General features: G+C 37.2%; 1 protein-coding gene across 4 annotated transcripts in view; it reads right to left on the bottom strand.

Moving 5' to 3' along the window:
- Positions 1–20,237, bottom strand: part of CENPC (centromere protein C) — a 77,280-nt gene extending 57,043 nt beyond the window's left edge. For 3 of the 4 annotated variants that reach the window (XM_035004887.1, XM_035004889.1, XM_035004890.1), the window contains exons 1-5: positions 9,965–10,740; positions 9,155–9,249; positions 6,785–6,890; positions 1,374–1,659; positions 229–444 (exon numbers count right to left, since the gene is read on the bottom strand). In XM_035004887.1, the coding sequence (XP_034860778.1) occupies positions 229–444; positions 1,374–1,659; positions 6,785–6,890; positions 9,155–9,249; positions 9,965–10,127 (866 nt within the window). In that variant the 5' untranslated portion in view covers positions 10,128–10,740. Of the gene's footprint in view, positions 1–228; positions 445–1,373; positions 1,660–6,784; positions 6,891–9,154; positions 9,250–9,964; positions 10,741–15,413; positions 15,461–19,996 lie in introns of those variants that run through there. The other variant, XM_035004888.1, reaches the window with a different exon arrangement.
- Positions 20,238–23,390: the final 3,153 nt, after the last annotated feature.

The following is a 23,390-nucleotide window of genomic DNA, read 5'->3' as shown; positions in this document are numbered from 1 at the left end:
GCTGAATAAACTTACTTTCTTTCACATTTAATTTAGTAAGTATTTAATGATGGCTTTGGGGGTGATTTGCTGGTAAGAAACTATACTCTCCTTAGGGTTAGGCATAATTTCAATTAAAATTTGCACCAATTAAGGTTAACTTTTAATTAAATAGCATTAAGAATCCTTGATATTGTTCACAGAATATAGAAGAAAAATGCCTCAAAAGACAGTTTCTTAATAACTCACCTGGATTCACTTTTTCTTTTTACAGTTTCTAAAAACAATGTTGAAAAACTCTTTTTAGTTTGTGGCTGAATTTCATCTTCTGAATCTGGTAATCTTTTCTGACATGTTCTTGACGATTTCCTCTCTCGTGGTTCTTCTGATACTTTATCCTCTATTTCTGATACTTTATTTGCTATTTCTTCTTTCTTCAAAGAATTTTTATCTTCAAAGTTTAACCTAAAAGTTTAAAAGGAAGGCAAGCTGAATACTCTCACAGTTTGCTGAGTTAGGAATTTTCCTGAACCCCCTTTCAGTAACCATAGAGACCACTTACAAAATTTTTCACTAGTCCTTTATTTAAAGTCCACAAATTCTGATTTGTAATCTCTTTAAAATACACAAGGCAATTGCTCAGGAAAATTACATTTCTTATTTGTCAATAAAAAAGTAAGAGAAAGGACCAAGGAAATCTGTAGCTTAGAGGACTAGTTCTCAAACATTTAGTAAGATTTTGAATCATCTGAAGAATCTTATTAAAATGTAGATTCTGATTTAGTAGGTCTAGAATAGGGTTTGAGATTCTATATTTCTAACAAGCTGCCAGATAATGCATTGTTGTTGATCCTGAGCCACATACCACATTTTGAATAGCAAAATCTTAGAATGTACTTAACTCTTTGGCTCCAAGAATTACACAAGACACTAGACAGACATTAATTACACTCACTGCAAAAGTCCCCAGTAGCAAAGGACTTTGAATGATCTACTTTGCTTCTTAAAGGCCAAAATGAGCCCCAAGAAATAGACACGGATTTACCACAACTTATCCTCAAAATACTTACCCTTTGCCATCCTAGAAATGACCCGATATATACCTACCATTGTAATTACAAATGACATAGAGAAAATACTCTTAGGAAGTTATAGAAAACATATTATAAGAAAATACTTTTTTTCCATACACTATAGAAATGTTTACCCACAAACTTCTCTGAAGTATACTTTAAGCCTTCCTTATTAAATATAAACTGAATATAAACTGAACTATGTTATGCTCTTCTCATGTTAATATTCCTCAATATTTACCATAAAATACATTAAAAATAAATTAATAACTTAAAATTTTTTAAGTAGGATTCATATTATTTCAATAAATAAAAATTCACCTTTTTCTGGTTTTAAGAGAAATCTCTGTACTTGAAGACAATGCATTCACTGAATTTTCAGAAGTGTAGGTCTCTCTCTTTTGGGCAATAGATGTAATCGCATTTTGCGATACAGAAGCTTTTGCATCCAAAAGAACAAAAGGTGAGCCAACAGATAAGTATAATTCCTCATCGGCTTCACTGTGATGATCTTTTAGTTTTTTCCTTGACATTTTTCTCGAGTCAGGTGTATTTTTAGAACCAACATCAGTTGCCAAAATTTGCTGATGAACTTCATGGTCTTGAACTAGAAGAAAATTATATGAAGACATTAAAATTTTTTTAAATAATATTAGAACCAAATGTGTTTTTTAAAATTCAGCAGCAATAACTAGATATAGTTTTCAGAAGACTCACGGTTCATTAAGTTTATAATCAAAGATCTATGAGTAAAATATATAAGTGCTTTAGAAGTTCTAATTCATGAAATTAATGAATATAAAGATGTATTTGGGGGTGCCTGGGTGGCTCAGTAGTCAAGCGTCTGCCTTCAGCTCAGGTCATGATCCTAGGGCCCTGGGATTGAGCCCCGCATTGGGCTCCCTGCTCAGTGAGAAGCCTGATTCTCCCTCTCCCACTCCCCCTGCTTGCCTGCTTGTATTCCCTCTCTCGCTGTGTCTCTCTCTGTCAAATAAATAAATAAAATCTTTAAAAAAAAGCTTTAAAAAAAATGTATTTGTTCCATGCTCTTAAGTTTTGAAGTGACAAAAATTTTCAAACAGAAAATTCACAATTCTATGGATATTCAATTTACCCAAGATTTGAATACATCTATACACAGCTAAAATAATGAAGTAATGCTAGAGAAATTATGAGATTCGATTTTTAGGTTAAGAGTCAGTAAACTAGGGGCGCCTGGGTGGCTCAGTTGGTTAAGCGACTTCCTTCGGCTCAGGACATGATCCTGGAGTCCCAGGATCGGGCTCCCTGCTCAGCAGGGAGTCTGCTTCTCCCTCTGACCCTCCCCCCTCTCATGTGCTCGCTCGCTCTCTCTCATTCTCTCTCTCAAATAAATAAAATCTTTAAAAAAAAAAAAAGTCAGTAAACTAAGGCAGCTAGACCACATATTTATACACACACATACACACAGAGAGACATAACAAATATGTATAGTGTTATATAAAAGATTTGTATGTGTGTATATATATGTAAAGTTATACATATAAAAATATACTTTATACATAAAAGTTTATATACATATATACATGTACCTTTATATATATGTATATAAAGAACATACATATTCTCTTAGCCTTATACCTTCAAATATCAAAGAAAGAGTAGAACTGTTGGGGAGTATTTCATATTGATTCATACTCTTTTTTTTTCTTTAAAGATTTTATTTATTTATTCATGAGAGACAGAGAGAGAGAGAGAGAGGCAGAGGGAGAAGCAGGCTCCCAAGGAGCAGGGAGCCCAATGCGGGACTTGATCCCAGGACACTGGGATCATGACCTGAGCCGAAGGCAGACGCTTAACCATCTGAGCCACCCAGGCGCCTCTTGATTCATACTCTTAAAAAGCAAAGATTAGAGGCACCTGGGTGGCTCAGTCGGTTAAGCGTCCGACTCTTGATTTCAGCTCAGGTCATGATTTTAGGGTGGTGAGATAGAGCCCCACGTTGGGCTCCGCACATAGCACAGAGTCTGCTTGGGTTTCTCTCTCCCTCTCCCTGTCCCTCTGCCCCTCTCCCCCCACCCCCTACGCACTCACCATTTCTCCCTCTCTCCATTAAAAAAAAATAAAAAATAAAAAAAAGCAAAGATTTAAAAATTTTAAATACAATCAAAAAGGGGCTTTTGGAAGGTTACAGAACAAGACAGTATACTCAGTTTTCTCTACTTTTCCCTCTAAATATAACTAAACTAAATTCCTGGTAATTATCCATCAAACAACAATAACAGAACTCCAAAAGCTAGAAGGAAATAGGTATATTTGCTAGGAACCTCAAGTCTTAAGCAACAAAAGACAATACGGTGAATCCTCTGTGTTTTCCCTTTATTTCCCATGTATCCCCAGACTGGGTTCTAGAGAAGCGTGTAACCCAGAACCATAAATAGGCATGGGAGGAAAAAAACCCTGCATTTTCTGGCCAAAAGACTTGGAGAAGGGCAAACACAACAGAGACCTAGTAGGGAACCCCAACTCCCATTCCACAACCTGGGCCACTCAATACTCCATTCTGCAGTGGGCTTGTAAGAGCAGCAAAGCCTTAGGCCATGCCAGGCCTCACCCCATAACTTCTACGGGACAGCAGCAGCAGAGGAGCAAAGTCTGGACTAACCTTGTCCCTGGACTAACCCAGTACCCACTTCAACAGTCAAGGACAGCAGGCCGTATGCTCCACAAACAGCTGCAAAGCAGTGAAGTCTTTGACCTTCCCAGCCACTGCTTCACAGACCAAGGTGACAGTTTGAACCACTGTTAGTATCAACAACCCAGGCCTTACTTCACATTGAGGGCCCCAAAAGGCAGTCTAATCTAAGGCAGGAAGAACATAAAAGAACGCTACATCCCCCATCCTGTCCTCCACCCAGTCATTTAAGAAGATCCAATCCCAACGGGTTCTGACTCAACCCTCATTTGAGGGAATGAGGACATGGAGTACTCAGGAAAGCACCTTCCATTCATCTGACACAGCACCAGCAAGAACTGAGGAGGAATCTCAGCAGCATCAGGAAATGAAACAGACCAAAATACCACTGCTAGGACTCTAAACACTTAACTGTCACTGGAAATAAAATCCACAAAAGTAAGCAAGAACCTATACATTAAACCAAAACAAGGCAACTATACGCTTTAACAAACAATTAAAATACAATCAAGAGTCTCCTAAAATAATAACCAAAATGTCAAGAATACAATCAAAATGACAGATTATACCAAAAGTCAGAAAAACACAACCTGAACAAAAACAATATGATCAATGGACACAGACAAGATGAATCAAATGTTGAAATTTAATAAGAATTTTAAAGCATCCTTCATAAAATGTTTTAACAATCAATTATAAATTGATTTTCATTTGTTTCTCCTGCAACAAATGAAAAGACAGAAACTCTCAAAGAAATGAGTTACAAAGGAGAACCAGTTTTTTAGATTTTAGCCATTCTTTTGGGTGTGCTGTGGTATCTAATTATTATTTTAATTTAAAATTCCCTAATGACAGTGATGAACAAATCAAAGCCACAATGAGATACTACTTCAAACCCACAGGATGGCTATTATCACAAAACACACACATGCACAGAAAATAACAAGTGTTGGTGAAGATGTGGAGCAATTAGAACTCTTACGCATTGCTGATGAGAATGTAAAATGATGCAGCCACTACAAAAACAGTTTAGTGGTTCCTCAAAAAATTAAAAATACAATTGCCATGTGATCCAATAATTCCTTTCTTGGGTATGTATCCAAAAGAACTGAAAGCAGAGACTGCAAAGATATTTGTACGCTCTCATTCACAGCAGCATTATTCACTATAGACAAAAAGTAGAACCACCCAAATATCCATCAATGGATAAATGAATAAAACAAAACGTAGAAGCAGGTTGCCCACTGAGCAAGGAGCCCGATGCGGGGCTCAGTCCCAGGACCCTGGGATTATGACCTGAGCCAAAGGCACGACTGAGCCACCCAGGCGACCCAAGAACAGACTCTTAACTACAGGGAACAAACTGATGGTTACCAGAGGGGAAGTGGGTGGGGGGATGGGTGAAATAGGTGATGGGGACTAAGGAGGGCACCTGTGATGAGCACCAGGTGTTGTATGGAAGTGCTGAATCACTATATTGTACACCTGAAACTCAGATTGTATGTTAACAAACTGCAATTTAAATATAAACTTTTTTTAAAAAGATGAAAATCTAAGATTCTACACATATCATTAGGATAAGATAGACCTTTTAACCAAAACAAGGTCAAAAACTATAAAAGTCAGGGGAGCCTCAGTTGGTTAAGCGACTGCCTTCAGTTCAGGTCATGATCCCAGGGTCCTGGGATCGAGCCCCGCATTGGGCTTCCTGCTCCTCGGGGAGCCTGCTTCTCCCTCTGCCTATCGCTTCCCCTGCTTGCGCGCTCTCTCTCCATCAAATAAATAAATAAAATCTTTAAAAAAAAAAAAGCTATAAAGTCACACATCTGACAAAATAAAAAATCTTACTCATCATATGGTTTAAGATACTATAAACAAAATCTGTAGTCAAGGGATCATTTGGAAAAATATCTGTCACACAAATTACAGATCAACAGTTATAGATACTCAATTCAAAGACTTTTCATTAACAAGAAAAAACTAATGGACAAAGGATATGAATAGACAACTCAGAAAAAAGGAAATTCAAATAGCCAATAAATATATAAAAAGGTGCTCAAACTCAGCGGGTATCACAAATATAGACACTAAGGTGACAATGAGATCATACAATACTGATCAAACTGGCAAAAAAATAAATAAAATAGCAAACGATCTATCAGGTAAAACATACTTTCCTACACTGCTGGTGTGAAAGAAAATTGTAAAGCTTCTTCTGAAAGCATGCACACCCATGCATGCATACATTTATATATGTTTTCATTCAAAGGTTACCTCAGCAGGACAATGGGAATAACAATTAGTAGCTTTACTTTTTTAAATCTTTGAGGCTTACTTCAAATGAAGGACTTTTCTAATTTGAAAAATTAGAAACTTTTAAAAGTTGCAGCACATATAACTAAAGGAAATGGACAAAAGAAGAGAGAAAAAGAACACTAACCATGTATGTACAAATTTTGAAATCATGTTGTATACTTGAAGCTAACATGTTACATGGCACTTATACCTCAGTTTAAAAAAAAAAAAATGCTCAAGAAGCTCATGGAGAGGGCCATGTGAGAAGGAATTAAGGTTTCCTGCTTGCATCCAGCCCCACATGAGTCATCTTGGGAAATACATCCTTAGCCCCCATCAAGCCTTCAGATGACTGCAACAATGGCCAACATCTTGACCGCCACCTCATCACGAGATTTCAAGCCAGAACCATCTAAGCTGCTTCTCAATTCCTGACCCACAGAAACTATGTGAGATAATATTTATCGTTTGTTTAAAAAAAAAAAAAAGACAAATCTATTTGAAAACTCTTAAAACTATAGCCTCTGTAATAATTCTTACTTAATGTCTCTTACCATATCCTAATAATCATCGTTCTTACCACTAAAACAAAGAAATGAATATTCAAATAAAGTTTATTTTTCATATTAAAAAAAAAAACAAACACTGACCACTCTGCCTAGGCTGACCCGTGAGTTTGTCACTCAAGCCAACACATGCAACACCTTCAGCATCTCCTTTTAATTATGTCTAAGCAAATAACATCTATGGGGATGCCACCAACCTGATCTGTTGACAACTTCACTTGGTTCTACAATGAACTGCACAGAGGCTTCTTTCTTCCTTAAAGAAACTGGAACTGACTTCGGATGAGATTTCTGGCACTGAGCCTAAAAAGATATATAACATTAGACCTATTAAAAATTAGTAATTCTGATTAAATACATTCGGTTTTAAATTGGAAAAAAACCCAAGTATTTAAAAACAATACACCAGCTGGTAAAGTTGTATACTGAAGTAACTACTTTAGAAAACAATTTGGCATTACCTAGTAAAGTTGAAATCTCAAATAACCTAACACGGAAACAATGCTGCTGTGAACAGCAAAAAACCTATTCTGACAGTAAATTGGATAAATTATTGTATAGTCCTATAACATCATCACACATTCAACAGTGAAATGACTAAACTACAGCAACAGAAATAAATGACTGTTAACCAAAAAAAAATCAAGTCACAGAAATATGTCATAATCCCATTTACATAAAGTTCAAAGTGGATGCATGTAAAACTATATACATATATATATATTTTAGGGATTAACTCAATAGAGGAGTTAACATAGCAGGCCTGATCATTTAAAGAACTTGCTTACAGCAGGGCTAGCCCTTGGCTGGCACCTAGGGACTTGGCTTTCAGAACATTTCCTCCATGACCAGCTGATAAGGTTGTGCCTAATATGCCAGCTGCCTAGACTGTACAAAAATGTGATTTATAGTGAACACCTGCTTTTTTTCCTTCAGGGAGTATAGGATTGTGGTGGGCAGAGGGTACCTATGTAACCAGCCCACAATAAAAATGGGTTAAGCCTCAGAAGGCTTCCCTGGGCAGAAAGACAGGACGTACACATTTCACTGCTGGAAGCAAGTGCATTCTGTGTGGACTCTGTGGGGAACATAGAAAGCCTGACATGGATTCCTCCAGATTCTGCCTGATGTGTCTTTTTCCTTTACCAATCTGGCTGTGTATCCTACCTGGCTATAATAAATCTCAGTCACAAGAACAACTATATGATGAGTCTCATGAGTCCTTCTAGTGAAGCACCCAACATATGGATAATAGCAGGACCTCTGTTAGAGGTAGGGGAGGAAGTGCTGACACAAATGTCAGCAACACACCCATTATGCAACTATAAAAAAAAGATGGGAATGATGAACAGAAAATTCAAGATAGTGGTTTATCTCAGAAAACTTAAAGTTGATTTAACTTTCAAAAATCAGCGTTATATAATTTACCACATTAAAGAAGGTCTCTCAATTCTGAAAGAAATGGATCTGTTTTCATTCCTTGGAACCAAAAGGCTATATATAGCTGACCCCTGAACAAGGGTTTGAACTGTGAGGGTCCACTTATTCACAATTTTTTGTAATAAATATAACATAGTACTGTAAATATATTTTATCTTCCTTATAACTTAAGACTTTCTTTTCTCTAGTTTTATTTTTTTTTGTAAGATTTATTTATTTTAGAGAGCGAGAGTAGGAGAGGGGTAAAGGGAGAGGGACAGAGTCTCAAGCAGACTCCGTGCTAAGTTCAGAGCCTGACATGGGGCTCACGACCCTGAGATCACGACCTGAGCCAAAACCAAGAGTCAGATGATTAACCAACTGCACCATCCAGGCGCCCCTCTAGCTCACTTTATTATAAGAATACAAGATATAATACATATACAAAATATGTGTTAATCAACTGTTTATGTTATCAGTAAGGCTTCTAGTCAAGAGTAGGCTATTAGTAGGTAAGTGTTTGGGGAGTCAAAAGTTTTAAGTGGATTTTCAACTGCATGGGTGGGTCCGCAACCCTAACCTCTGTGTTGTTCAAGGGTCAACTGTATAACTAATTGTTTATACAAGTTTCTAATGAATGTTATTGCTACACTACATAATTTTTCTCTCCAATTTGTATTGTACTTTTGAATAACTTGTCTTTATTCATTAGCTTCACAAACTCTATTTGAAAGTTTGCTATTTTGTAGAGTTAGGTCAGCCTATCCTCTTAAGATATAACCTGTAAGATTCATTGTCCATATAGCAATAAATCAACTTTGGTTTTCAGAAAATAACCAAATTTGCTAACCTGGATTAGGAACTTCAGCAGTTGTCCACTTTCCTAAAAACCTAATTCAACTGTTATTTTAGGAGGGGTGAAAAATGATTGTGTTGTAATTTGATAATTCTACACCCAGAACTCCGATTTCAAACACATGAAACATCAAGTCAAAATTTTCACCAAACACCTCTAAATTATAAAGAAAGTTGAGTGGGAATATAGGATTCCGTTTTAAGAATAAGACTTAAAAACAACTAAAACAGACGTAACTATATTGTGTAATGCTTCATTCATTAAAATATTAAAGCTCTTCTTTTTGACTTACCTCTTTCCTTGGTGACTGAATACAAATGTCTCCGATTTTAGGTGTTGAATAAAGCAATGATTTTGTAGAATCTGTGCTAAAGTCATTGGCAAGACCTTAAAAAAAGCAAAAAAAAAATTTTTTTTAAATAAATACGATATAAAATCTTTTAGTTACAATTAAAAGAAGCCCTAAATGAAATGTGAAGAAGTCTGTCAACTCTTTAAAAACAATTAGTTTAAAATTAAGTTCAGACATCACTTCAACATTCAAATATTCCTAGAAGGCATCAGGAACTGAAAAAGGCAAACAACATTCCTGAAGAAATAATGTACCACCTCTTCTTTCAGAGCTTATATAGAAGAAATATTTTTCCACTGTGTTTGTTTCTTCGGTTGGCCTATTCTCCTATTTCAATACCTTCTGATGCTGACCAGCACTTTTGAAAAGTTTTTGCCATAATTCACCATTTCTGTAGAAAGAACTGCAAATCATCAAACATTATCGCTTAGAGATCCAAGAATTCTGCACACTCATTCCCACTACATGAAATAACTTTCTCTTGTGTATGATAATTATTTATGGACTCCCAGAGTACAGGAATCTAGTATGAACTAAAGGAAATGACAAATTATTTTCATTTTTGCTACTATTATCCTCAGTGTAACAGGAAGTACACAAAGGATTGCACATGTACTCAACATTTCTGGGAAAACATTTTACATATATTTAAATGTTAGAATGCATTTGCTGAGTTTAATATTAATTAATATGACAAATTTATATTTTCATCCAACCCAACCATCAAAGTCCATCTTGAAGATGCCTTACTTTTTTCTTCAAAACAGTCTTGTAAGATTTCCAGTATGTTCTGGCCTTGCTTCGAATTAATGTCAGGTACTCTAAGAAGGAATGAAGGGAAAATGTTACATATCATTTCCAGAAGATATTTGCTATTTATGTTACCTTCTACTTTGAAAATTTCATATCTCATTATAAAATGTTATTTTACTTAATGGGAAAAATATAACCTTCACTATCTAGGACAAAACAAGTACTTGAGAGTCCAAGAGTTTCAAGAAAAGTATCTGAAGCGGTATGTCGTTATCTACATTAACAATTATATTCCTTGATTGAAGAGCCACATCTAAAGCCATTTTAGACTACTGCTATATCTAAACAAGAATACAAATGGTTTTGGAGAAATCCAATCAGTACTAAAACACTTCTTTAATAAAAACTCTATGGTCACAAGTCCTAACAGCTCCAAGTAACAGTCTTCCCTTGAAGTTCTCAAATGCATTTTTTATTTAATATTATTAACCTTAACAGCAGCTTATGAATCACTATAAAATTTTCACTGTAGTTTCACATGCAGTTGTAAGAAATAATATAGAGGAATTCCCTTGTTCACTTTATCTAGTTCCCCCAAATCGTAACATTTTGTAAAACTATACTATACTATACTACCACAACCAGGATACTGATATCAATACAATCCACTAATCCTATTCAGATTTCTCCAGTTCTACATATACAGTTGACCCCTGAACAATATGGGTTTGAACTGCATGGGTCCACTCACACACAGATTTTTTTCAGTAAACATACTGGAAAATTTTTTGGAGATTTGCAAAATTTGAAAAAACTCGCAAACCACATAACCTAGAAATATAAAAAAAATTAACAAAAAGTTAAGTACGTCATGAATGCATTAAAATACATGTAGATACTAGTCTATTTTATCATTTACTACCATAAAATACACACAAATCTATTATTAGAAGTTAAAATTTATCAAAACTTACACACACAGAACATTCATGGTGTTATTTGTAGTCAAAAGATGTGAACAAATGTAAAGATGCAGTTTAAATCATAATGGCATAAAATTAACTGTAGTGCATGCTGTACTACTGTAATAATTTTATAGCCACTCCTGTTGCTATTGTGGTGAGCCCAAGTGTTAGTGAGTATCCCCTTAAAATTAATCTAACATCTAACATTAATCATCTCTGAGTGAGCAGAAGCAATTACTTCTCCAGTAAATTGTGGATTGCAGTAAAAAGTGATCTCTCACAGTTCTCCCATTTTTCATTATGTTTAGTGCAATACCATAAACCCTGAATAACACCAAGGGACCCAACAAGGTACCACTAGTGATGCTGGAAATGCTCCCAAGGAACAGAGACGTCATGACATTACAAGAAAAAGTTGAATTACTTGATATATACCATAGACTGAAGTCTGCAGCTGTGGTTGCCTGCCATTTCAAGATAAATAAATGCAGCATAAGGACTATTGCAAAAAAAGAAAAGGAAATTTGTGAAGCTGTCTTTGCAGCTGCGCCAGCAGGTACAAAACCTTGCCATTTTGCAAAATACCTTTTTATCTTGTACTGAAAATGCAGCTTCTATGTGGATTGCAGGACTTGTTCAAAGAAAGGCATAAATATAGGTTATAATATGGCTTGAGAAAAAGCAAAGTTATTATAAGACATCTTAAAGCAAAAGGAAGGTGAAGGATCTAAGGCTGGAGAATTTAATGCCAGAAGAGGATGGCATTTAGAAAGAGAGTTGGCTTAAAAAAAAAGTCAAGATAACTTGAGAAGAACCTCCTGTCAAACAAGAGGCAGCAGACGAGTTCCAATATGCCGTGGCTCAGGTCATGATCTCATGGTTATGAGACTGAGCTCCCCACTCAGTGCAGAGTCTGCCTAAGATTATCTCCCTCTCCCTCTGCCCATCCACTGCCCCCACCATTTGTGCACTCTCTCTCTCAAAAAAAAAAAAAAAATCATCATCATCCCCATCATCATCATCACTAAGGGGGCACCTGGGTGGGTCAGTTGGTTGGGCATCCAACTTTTGATTTCAGCTCAGGTTATGATCTCAGGATCATGAGATTAAGCCCCACATCGGGCTCCACACTGAGTAAGGAGCCTGCTTAAGCGTCTCTCTCTCCTCTCCCTCTGCCCTTCCCTCCCTCCTGCTTGCATGCCTGCTCGCATACTATTTCTCTTTCTCAAAAAAAAAAAAAAAAAGAGGGCACCTGGGTAGCTCAGTCAGTTTAGAGTCCGACTCTTGGTTTTGGCTCAGGTCATGATCTCAGGATCCTGGGATCAAGCCCTCGTTGAGGATCCTGGGATCAAGCCCTCGTCGGGCTTCCCTCACAGCAAGGAGTCTGCTTGTCTCCCACTCCCTCTGCCCCTCCCCTTGCTTAGACACATGCGTGCTTTCTCTCTCTCTCTCTAAATGTCATAAAGGACATTTATTACTAAAGAAGAGAAGCAAGCAAAGGATCGGCTACCTCTACTATTTTGTGCAAATGCAGTCAGCTTTATAATCAGGACTGACTTATCTACAAAGCTGCTAAACCCCAGCTTTCAAGGAAAAAGATAAACACCAGCTGCCAGATTTGGGGTTGTACTATATCAAGAAAGCTGGGCAATGAGAACCCTTCTTCTGGACTGGTTCTATCAATGCTTTGTCCCTGAAGTCAGGAAGTACCCTGCCAGTAAGGGTCTGTCTTTTAAAGTTCTTCTGATATTGAACAATGCCACTGGCCACCCAAAACCCTAGGAGTTCAACACTGAAGGAGTCAAAATGGTATATTTGCCCCCAACACAACTTCTCAAATTCAGCCTCTAGATCAGGGGGTCATAAGGACCTTTAAGACTTGTTACACACGGGGGGCGCCTGGGTGGCTCAGTCGGTTAAGTGACTGCCTTCGGCTCAGGTCATGATCCTGGAGTCCCTGGATCGAGTCCCGCATCGGGCTCCCTGCTCGGCAGGGAGTCTGCTTCTCCCTCTGACCCGTCCCCCTCATGTGCTCTCTCTCTCACTCTTTCTCTCTCAAATAAATAAATAAATCTTAAAAAAAAAAAAAAAAAAAAAGACTTGTTACACACGGTTCTCTAGGGAAAGGACTGCCAATGCTATGGAATATGGAACAGAAACAACATCATGAAAGTCTGGAAGGATTACAGCATTGAAGATACCATTATTGTGGGCGCCTGGGTGGCTCAGTTGGTTAAGCGACTGCCTTCGGCTCAGGTCATGATCCTGGAGTCCCGGGATCGAGTCCCGCATCGGGCTCCCTGCTCAGCAGGGAGTCTGCTTCTCCCTCTCCCGCTCCCCCCGCTTGTGCTCTTTCTCTCTCTCACTCTCTCTCTCAAATAAATAAAATCTTTAAAAAAAAAAAAAAAGATACCATTATTGTTATAGAAAAAGCTATGAAAACCATCAAGCCCAAAACAATAAATTCCTGCTGGAGAAAACTGTGTACAGATGTTATACATGACTTCACAGGATTTATGATAGAGCCTATCAAGAAAAATCATGAAAGAGATTGTGGATATGGCAAAAAAGGTGGGGGGTGAAGGGTTTCAAAATTAGGGTCTTGGAGAAATTGAAAAGCTAACAGACATCACACCAGAGAAATTAACAGAAGATGACTGTATGGTGATGAATGCTTCTAAAACAATACCAGATGACGTGGAAGAAGATGTAGAAGCATCACCAGAAAACAAATTGGCATTAGACAATCTGATAGAGGCTTCCAATTACTCAAGACTGTTTTTGACTTCTTTTATGACATGGACCTTCTATGATATAGGCATACAATGAAACTAAGGTAAACAGCAGAATATAAAACCAAGTTTAGAGAAATGAAAAAGCAAAAGTCAGACAAAAATTATGATATAACTGCATAAAGTTACACCAAGTATGCCTGCCTCTCCTGCCTCCCCTTTTACCTCCTCCACCTCTTCTGTCTCTGCCACACCTGAAACAAGATCACCTCAACTTTCTCCTCCTCTTCAGCCTACTCAATATGAAGACGATGAGGATGAAGATCCTCAATGATCCACTCCCACTTAATGAACAGTAAATAATCAGCATGCCATACCATTAATAAACTGCATGTATCTGTGTGTCTTCATGTGAAAATCTAGTAACTGTATGCAAGAAATATATGAGACATTTTTATGTCATCGTCGTCATTATTATCATCTAAGTATTCATTGTCTAAATCACCTTGTGCAAAACTTGTATGGAAGTGGATAGCCTATCCTTACATAGGCATAAGGTGAGTGATATTTAATATAAAATTAATAATGTGTTATCTTACTGCATTGTAACTTTCCTTTCAAAGAATTATATTTCCATACATATGTCTTTCCTCACAGGTAAGTGGTTTTATAAAAGTATAACAATGTTTCCAGACTATATTATGGATATGACTATAATACCATATGCCGTAAAAATTTTATAACAATTCTATTCATTAATGTATAGACTAGGCTACCATGAAACAATCATACTGACCACACCAGGCTACCATAAAGCAATCATACTGCTGCTTCTTTATCAACACCTGTTATACCTGTAAATAAATATGAATTTCTTTTCACATCATTTTTTCATGTCTGATGTCTAGTGCTAGTAATATATATAACATCTACAGTGTTCTGTATCATATAAGACTATATTAGTAGGTAATAACAGACGATTCCTCTTGTAAACAGAAAACAAAAACTTACTGTTATCTATACAGTACAGTTCTGTAAACGTGTTTCCTCTTCCTTATGATTTTCTTAATAACATTTTCTATTCTCTAGCTTATTTTCTTGTAGAATATATAATATACAGTGTACAAAGTATGTGCTATTTATGTTATTGGTAAGGTTTCCAGGCAACAGTAGGCTGTTAGTAGAAGATTTTGGGGTGTCAAAATTATGTAAAGATTTTCAAATGTATGGGGGTCAGCAACCCTAACCCCTGAGTTGTTCAAGGGTCAACTGTACTCATTTGTGCGTTTATGTTCATACTTAGTTCTGTGCAATTTATCACATCTGTAGGTTCAGATATCATCACCACAGTCAAGATACTGAACAGTCCACACTACAAAGATCCTCTATTGTCTTTTTATAACCTACACCCACATTTTCTTTTAGCCCCACCAAATAAGCTGCATCTTTGTAATATTACCATTCAATCCACTCTATAGAGTGCTTTCCCCATGGCTGTCATTTAGTCAGAACTAAGACTGCCTCTTCCTGATCCATAATTTATCAGCTGAATTTCTTCTCTCACTGCTGCTAAGTCACTACTCTGCTTGCATTAATATTTCTGTAAATACAAAATTACTAAGTAGACTATACCTAATCAGTGGGCACAGAAATCATTATGTTAGAAGTAATTTTTCCCTTCTTCATTTAAGAATCACTTTCTGAAGATAGACATAAAAATGACCTTAAAAGCTTAAATATATAACTCACCTGACAGGTCGGCAAAATCTTCTTCTGTAGTCATTTTTGAGATGATCCTGAAAGAAAAGTAAATCACCCAACTGGTGAAAACCTAAGTTCTTCATTTATTCATTCAGCAAGTTTTGCTAATTGCCCATTATAGTACTATAAAGAGGAATTCACTGGATCAAGTGAAAGAGAACTTGCTCATATCTACTATTTCAAAATCTTTGCTTATACTATTTGCTCATCCTGGGATTTATTCCATCTTTCTCTTTTTCTTCCACCTGCCCCCATACCTTTTCCATCATCAAAATTCCAACTACCTGTGCTTCTAATAATTCAAATTGGTTGACTAGCAGTATCTATTTATCTCCTTTCCTTGCAGGCAGATCCCTGTAAAATAATAGTTAAGCATTAAAACAACAATGAAAAAGAGAATGGAAGAGAGGGCCATCGATTAACAAACAAATTTAAGAAATTTCTAGAAGATGGAAAACAAATGGAGTATGTTAATTGATGAAACAGAATAAAAGCAGTAGGAGCCAAAAGTAAGCTCGGAGGATCCAGTTTCTGATGAGGAGTAAAGCTGATCTGCCCAGGAAAAAGCCATAACAATGCCGAACTAGGAAAACTCAAAATATGAAGGAGGAAAGAGTGAGAAAGGGAATGAACAGAATAACAGACCCCCACATCCCCTACCCCATAAACACAGAGCTAACTGACTAATTGAATTTAAATTAAAAAAAAAAAAAAAAAAAAAAACACAGAGCTAAAAAAATTGTATTCTATTGTCTCAGTCTTAACTATCACTAGCACTTATGGATCACCAGACATTTAAAAGTCTCTAAGCAAAACAGGAAAATCAAGAACTCATGATGTAATGTATGGTGATTAACATAACATAATAATAAAAAAAAGATATAAATTTTAAAGATGGAAAAGAAAAAGGCCCAAGAGAAAACTGAAACCAAGAATGAGAAAGAAGAGCATAACCCAACATATAAACCTGTTGAATTATTATGCTGTACATTTGAAAGTAATGTAACATTGAGTGTCAACTAGGCTTCTTTTTTTTTTTTAATTTTTTTTTTTTTTTAAGATTTTATTTGTTTATTTGTCAGAGAGAGAGAGAAAGAGACACAGCACAAGCAGGGGGACAGGCAGGCAGAGGGAGAAGGAGGTTCCCTGCTGAGCAAGGAGCCCAATGAGGAACTCCATCCCAGGACCCTGGGATCATGACTTGAGCCAAAGGCAGACGCTTAACCAAATGAGCCACCCAGGTGTCCCTAGATTGATTGATTGATTTGAGAGAGTGAGAGAGAGAGCATGAGTGGGTGGGAGGGGCAGAGGAAGAGGGAGAAGTAGGCTCCCCACTGAGCAGTGAGCCCAATGTGGGGCCTAGATCCCAGGACCCTGGGATCATGACCTGAGCAGATGGCAGATGCTTAATTGACTGAGCCACCCAGATGCCCCTCAATTAGGCTCCTACTGAAAAAAAAAAAAGGGAGAGAGAAAGAAAAAGGAAAAACAAAAAACAAAACTCAATTAGTACCTTCAAGAGAGATTTGAAATACTGGACTCATAAAACAAAAGTGGTATACTATAAGCACTGAGACCAAGAAAAATTCTTAATAATTAAAAACATCATTGCCTAAAGTAAAAAATGCAATAATTATGAAAAAGCTAAGGATATTTCTGGGAGGGGAAAAAAAAGACAAAAAATGAAGAGGAAGTAGAAAATGGGAGAAAGAATAAAATAAAGAAGATCTAAAAATCAGGAGGTCCAACTTCTGACCAATTGCTATTCCAGAAAGAACAAAGAAAAAGGAAAGAGATAACTCTAAGAAAATACACACTCAAATTCCCTAAATGTGTAGGGCATAAATAGCCAGCATGATGGATTTAAGAGAATCCATATCTGGGACATAATAGTGAAATTTATGAAAAATTGAGAATAAAAAATACTAGAATGCTTCCAGAAAGAAAAAAAAAAAAATCATTAACTCCAACCAGGAAGCAGCCCCATCACTGGGAACAACAGGAAAAATAAAACACAGAGACATGCTGATTTTGGAAGTCGAGAGCATATTTGAGATACTTAGGGTACTATCTTTTTATTGTAAAATCAATTCTAGTTGAAAATTGGGTAGTTAAAGGATGAACAGCATGCTTTAAAAACTATTATCAATACCAAATATTTATTGAGCCTCACTTTTACTTAGCCCATTGGGATATAAATGACCCCACCACACACACTCTCTTTACCCACTCATGCATCTGACATTTTTATGAAGAAATTCATAAAAGAAAGGCAGAGATCACAATAAGAAAATAAATTGTTTATTAATATCATTGATGCTATTATTATCAATCACAGGTTTTAAATCCATGCCAACATTTATCCAAATAAAACACTGATCATGGTTTAAAAAAAATTTAAAAAGGAGAATGAGAGGACAAGCAACAGGCTGGAAGAAAATATTTGTAAAAGGCACATCTGGTAAGGACTATTATCCAAAATATAGGAACAATGCTTAAAACTCAGCAATAAGAAAACAAACAACCAAATTAAAAAATAAATGGGCCAAAGACCTTATAGCTCAAGTAAGAAGATGTACAGATGGTAAATAAGCATATGAAAAGATGCTCCACATCATATGTCATCAGGGAAAAGCACATTAAAACAATGAGATACCACTATACCTATTAGAATAATGAAAATCTGGTACACCAACAACTCCAAATGCTGGTAAGGATATGGCACGAGAGAAACTCTCAATTATTTTTGAATGCAAAATAGTACAGCCACTTTGGAAAAGTTTGGTGGTTTTTACAAAACTAAACAGACTCTTAACCATGACTTAGCAATCGTACTGCTTGGTTATTTACCCAAGGGAGCTGTCCACACAACACTGTCCACACAGCAATCTGCATACAGATGTTTATTGCAACTTTATTTACAATTGCCAAAACTTGAAAGCAACCAGATGTCAATTAGGTGAACGGAAAAACTGGGGTACATCCAGACAATGGAATATTATTCAGCACTAAAAAGAAATGAACTATCAAGCCATGAAAAGATATGAAGAAACCTTAAATGTGTAATACCAAATGAAAGTCAATCTGAAAAGGCTATGTATTATTCCAACTATATGACATTCTGGAAAAGACAAAACTATGAAGATGGTAAAAAGACGAGTGGTTACCAGAGCTGTGTGGGGAGGAAGGGGTAAACAGGCAGAACACAAAGGATATACAGGGCAGTGAAAATACTCTCTCTATGATACCATAATGATGGATATGTGTCTTTAGATTTTTGTCCAAACCCACAGAATGTACAACGCCAGGAGTAAACCATATTGTACATTATGGACTTTGGGTAATAATGATGTGTCGATGTAGGTTCATCAATTGTAATAAATGTACCACTCTGGTGGGGGATACTGATAATAGGGGTGGCTAAGCATGTGTGGGGGTTAGGGGATATGGAAAAATTTCTGTACCTTCCTGCTTAGTTTTGCTAAGAACCTAAGACTGCTCTAAAAAAATAAACTCTTGGGGCGCCTGTGTGGCTCAGTTGTTAAGCATCTGCCTTCCGCTCAGGTCATGATCCCAGGGTCCTGGGATCGAGCCCCGCGTCGGGCTCCCTGCTCTGCGGGGAGCCTGCTTCTCCCTCTCCCGCTCCCCCTGCTTGTGTTCCCTCTCTCGCTGTGTCTCTCTGTCAAATAAATAAATAAAATCTTTAATAAATAAATAAATAAATAAACAAACTCTTTTAAAAAAGGAACCGTGGGCATTTGGTAAATTTTACTCCCTTCCTTTTCCTCCAATGAGAATGGCTTTATTCCCTTTTTTTAATTCTACGTAATGTAAACAATGTATGTGCTCACAGTAAAAAGTACGCTCTATAGCATCCTTTTATACATCTCCATGCATACAAGCATACATTTATAACTTTACATAAGTGGGAGATCATTGATGAAGATTTCCTTGAAAGGGGAGGGATAAAGTAGAAAATACACTAGGAAGGGGCTGATATGGGTTGTATAATATACAGTAACCATAGGCAAAGTGTGAAATACAGAATAGTGAATACCAAGAGAGCCCAGAAACGGAAACAAAAAGTGAGCGCCCGCCCCCTTTAGTCATTCCCACCTTAAGCACCTTTTAACTAATAGCTGCCTTTCAGAAAACTTTATCAATAACAGATACCTATCTACAAATAATCTGCTTCTCCAGACCATCAAGTCCACACTTTTAAGACGTCCCAATACTTCTATGGACAGGAAATTATTTGGAGGACTAAGAAGTAGAGTTAGGCCAAAAAAAGTAGAAATCATGAGATTCTCTGAAGAGAAAGATGCCATCACAAACAAAATTAAAAGAAACCTTGAGGAAACAATACACGGAAATGAACTCTGCCTATCGGCATACGATCAGCGTTGATCTCAAAAAATTCGCGGGCTTCCCCACTGAAATCTCCAAGACGCCACAGCACCGGCTAAACATTTCATTCTCCCCCGCCCCGAGCCGCCCCGAGCCGCCCCGAGCGCCGGTGTCGGGGGCGGCCGAGCCGCGGTTCGCCAGAAGCGGCAAGAGCCTGCACTTACCAGACCCGACGCAGCCATGTTCCGACCCGGCCCCTAGAGTCTGGCACGGAAGTTCTCGCGGGCCGTGACTCGAAGAAGCTTGGCACTGACAAGAGTCCGGGAGGAGCGGTTAGACTGCGCCCCAGGAGCTCTACGGAGGTGGGAGGGGGCAAAAATCGAGAGACCTGCGAGCCAGTAAGCGCGCTACCGACGGTCCTCACCCATTGGCTGGGCCCTTCACATGTACCGCGCCCAGCAAACTCCGGGGTTTGAAACCGTCTGCACATGCGCAAAACGAGACGAGCAACCCAATAGGAAGCCGTTACGGACTCGCCCCTTCACAGGACGCTCCAACAGACCCGCCCATCGCAGCGCCCACCGAAGCCCCGCCCCATCTTTCCCGTAGCCCCGCCCCCCTTCTACTTAACGCTGGCTCCTCCTTCGCTCCCCAGCCAAGCGGAGACGGAGCTTAAAGCTGGAGTTTTACTTAGCTAGACATCGTTTTGAGAGCAGCCTTTGCCCTTGAGCCCAATGTAAGACTTGTCAAGGGTTCTATTATACAGTAAAAAATAATACTTGGAAGGATAAGGGGTAGAAATTGCAGAAGTTGTTCGAAGAGAAATATTTCACTATGCAGACTTGTCAACCATCCCCAGCCCATCTATGCATCAACTCTGAAAGTAATAATATAATAATGATGATGACGATGTATTCTTTTTTCAGATATGTAGATAATATTTTCATGAAGCATTGCCAACAAAATGACCTAGGTAAAAATATGTCATTTAGGTATAATATCCTGAAAGGGGTCTTTATCAGGAGTCTTGAATCTACTCAGCCATTAGCAATGTCATCTAGGACAATTTGTGGCACCATTCTGGGTGTTTCCTTAATATAGTTATATAATGGGAGAGCTAAATTAGATGCTCTGAAAACTTGACCATTTTATGATTCTGTGAAACTTGTGTCTATTTTTTGTGATTTAATAAAAATTTGCAGAGAATTTTAAACAAAATACTTATGAATAAATACATTAGTCAAGAGTTGGGCTAATAAACTTTAAACTTGTAATGATTTAACAAATGTTATCACCTGCTGAGGGTTTTTATTTATTTACTTTTGGTAGGGAAGAGAGGTTATATATTAACTCTGCAATCAGGCCGGATTCCATTCTACTTCACAAATTCTGCCATGGTGGGCAAGTTAATTAAACTATTTCTTTCTCAAATCCCTTGTCTGTAAAATGTCTGTAAAATTGCTGAGATATTGGATTAATTCCTTTTAATATATAGGTGAAATTCCTGGAACATAGTAAGAATTCCATAAATAATGCTTGGTATTATTATGGAGTTTTTTACTTGATCTAGCAGAAGTTTTGCCAATCAGACTACATAATATAATTTGATGCTGTCACATTTGGAACAGATTATAATAAAAACTATCATTTATTCTATTCACACTGTATGCCAAGTTTTTTTTCCTTAATGCTCTCCATGCAGTAACTTATTTAATTCTTAGAACATTCCTATTAAGGGAAGACAACTAATATCCCCATTTTACTGACAACAGAACTGGGACAGTGCTTAAGTAACCTGCCCCAAATTGCACTACCATTAAAGGGCAGAACTGGGGATGCAGCCTGCTGTCCTGACTCTAGAACTGAGCACTTAATCACTACACTTTTTTTACCTCTCAGTGAGAAGTTTTAGCAAGCACAATCACAGATGTAAAAGTTCCACATATAAAATGATTTCCACTGGAGACAGTGACTCTCAGAGGTATTTTGAGATACTTGACATGGTGTAAAATGCAGGGCACAAAGGGTATTGGTGATGAACTGCTCTGTTCTACAGAGAAAATGGAGGAGCACCTTTATGAAAACCAAAGTTGTGGAGACTCCACCATTCATTCCCAAACAAATTTTTTAGTTCCCTCTGCATCTGTCCTATTATTTAATCGCTCCACCATGTTTTTAGCATCCAAAAATAGGGTTGCTAGTTAATTAATTAATGTTTATAAACCCCAGATTTGTCATTTTAGTCCCACTGCCCCCCAAAATACATCCAGATCACTCCTTATGAACTTCTATGGCAACTGACTAAATCTTGAAGTTTTCTATCACAACTACTGAAACCTAGGCAAAGAGTATGTGTGTGTGTGTGTGTGTGTGTATCAGTCTATGGAAGTATGTATATTAGATGGGTATATGGGAAATAAAATATCCAGAAATTTAACTTGAAAGGGTAGTAGACACGTTTAGTTACTTAGGATTTTATGTAGATTTTAAATTGGTAATTGTTAAAATGATTTTAAAGAATATTTTAGACATTAAAAATGGTACTCTAAAAATGAATTTGTTCTAGAAATAGTAACACAGTTACTATTAAAACTTAAAATTTGCTTTATTCATAATAAACCCAAACTGGTTATATGCCCATCAACTGGTAAATAAACAAATTGTGGTACCTCCATACAGCAGAATATTCCTCAGCAATAAAAACAAACTACTGATACATGCAGATGAATCTCAAAAGCATTATACTAAGTAAAAGAGGTCAGACATAAAAGACAACCTGCTGTATGATTCCCTATATTTGCCTACATAAAACTATACAAATAGAAATTAGACCAGTAGTTGCCAGGAGATGAAGTTGGGGATTGAAGACGCTGACAACAGAGGCCATGAGGGAACTTTTAAGATGGTGGAAATCGTCTATGTTTTGATTATGATGGTGATTATAATACTCCTATGTTTTTGTCAAAACTCTCAGAACCTGTGTCAAAACTCTCAGGATGACTTTTGCTGTAAATCATACCTCAATAAACTTGACTTAAAAAATTAAGGACGTTAGAGAGAGTGTTAACAAACCAAAGTAGGCCCACTCCTTGGTGAGTTATAGTCAAGTTATCCCAGGAAGAGTCGCCTCACAGGGTCAATTTTATTTGTACAAACAAGGAGATCACAGGGATTAATTTCCAAAACAGTGTCTCCCAAACAAGGGAAAGCAGGCTCCTCTTATTAGGATTTGGGATGAATATTCAGAGGGATTTTAACATTATAATGGAACTGAGGTAGGCTCTGGCCCTTTATGATTCATCTGTGCAAGCTCAGGGGGTCAGGCCAGTAGAGAGAGAAAGAGAGGTATCAGCCAAATGCAATGTGTGAATTAGGGCCAGTCTGATTCAAAACGAAGAAGCCATAAAGAGCACTAAAAAGTAGAAAACTAAAATAGTAATTGATTATTAAATGACAGGGAAATGTAAAATTTTCTTAGATATTATAATGCTATTGTGTTGAGAATGCCCTTATTCTTTTAGGATAAGGATATACATATTTAAGTATTGAGGGGTAAAATGAGATGTTTGTAAGTACTTTAAATTGGTTCAGTTTAAAAAAAGATAGAGGGGTGCCTGG

This window comes from Mirounga leonina, unplaced genomic scaffold, assembly GCF_011800145.1.
Source record: "Mirounga leonina isolate KUSES-001 unplaced genomic scaffold, KU_Mleo_1.0 Mir_129, whole genome shotgun sequence".
Taxonomy (NCBI): Eukaryota; Metazoa; Chordata; class Mammalia; order Carnivora; family Phocidae; genus Mirounga; species Mirounga leonina.
The sequence above is the reverse complement of the archived record's forward strand: the minus strand, read 5'-3'. Positions and strand labels throughout refer to the sequence as shown.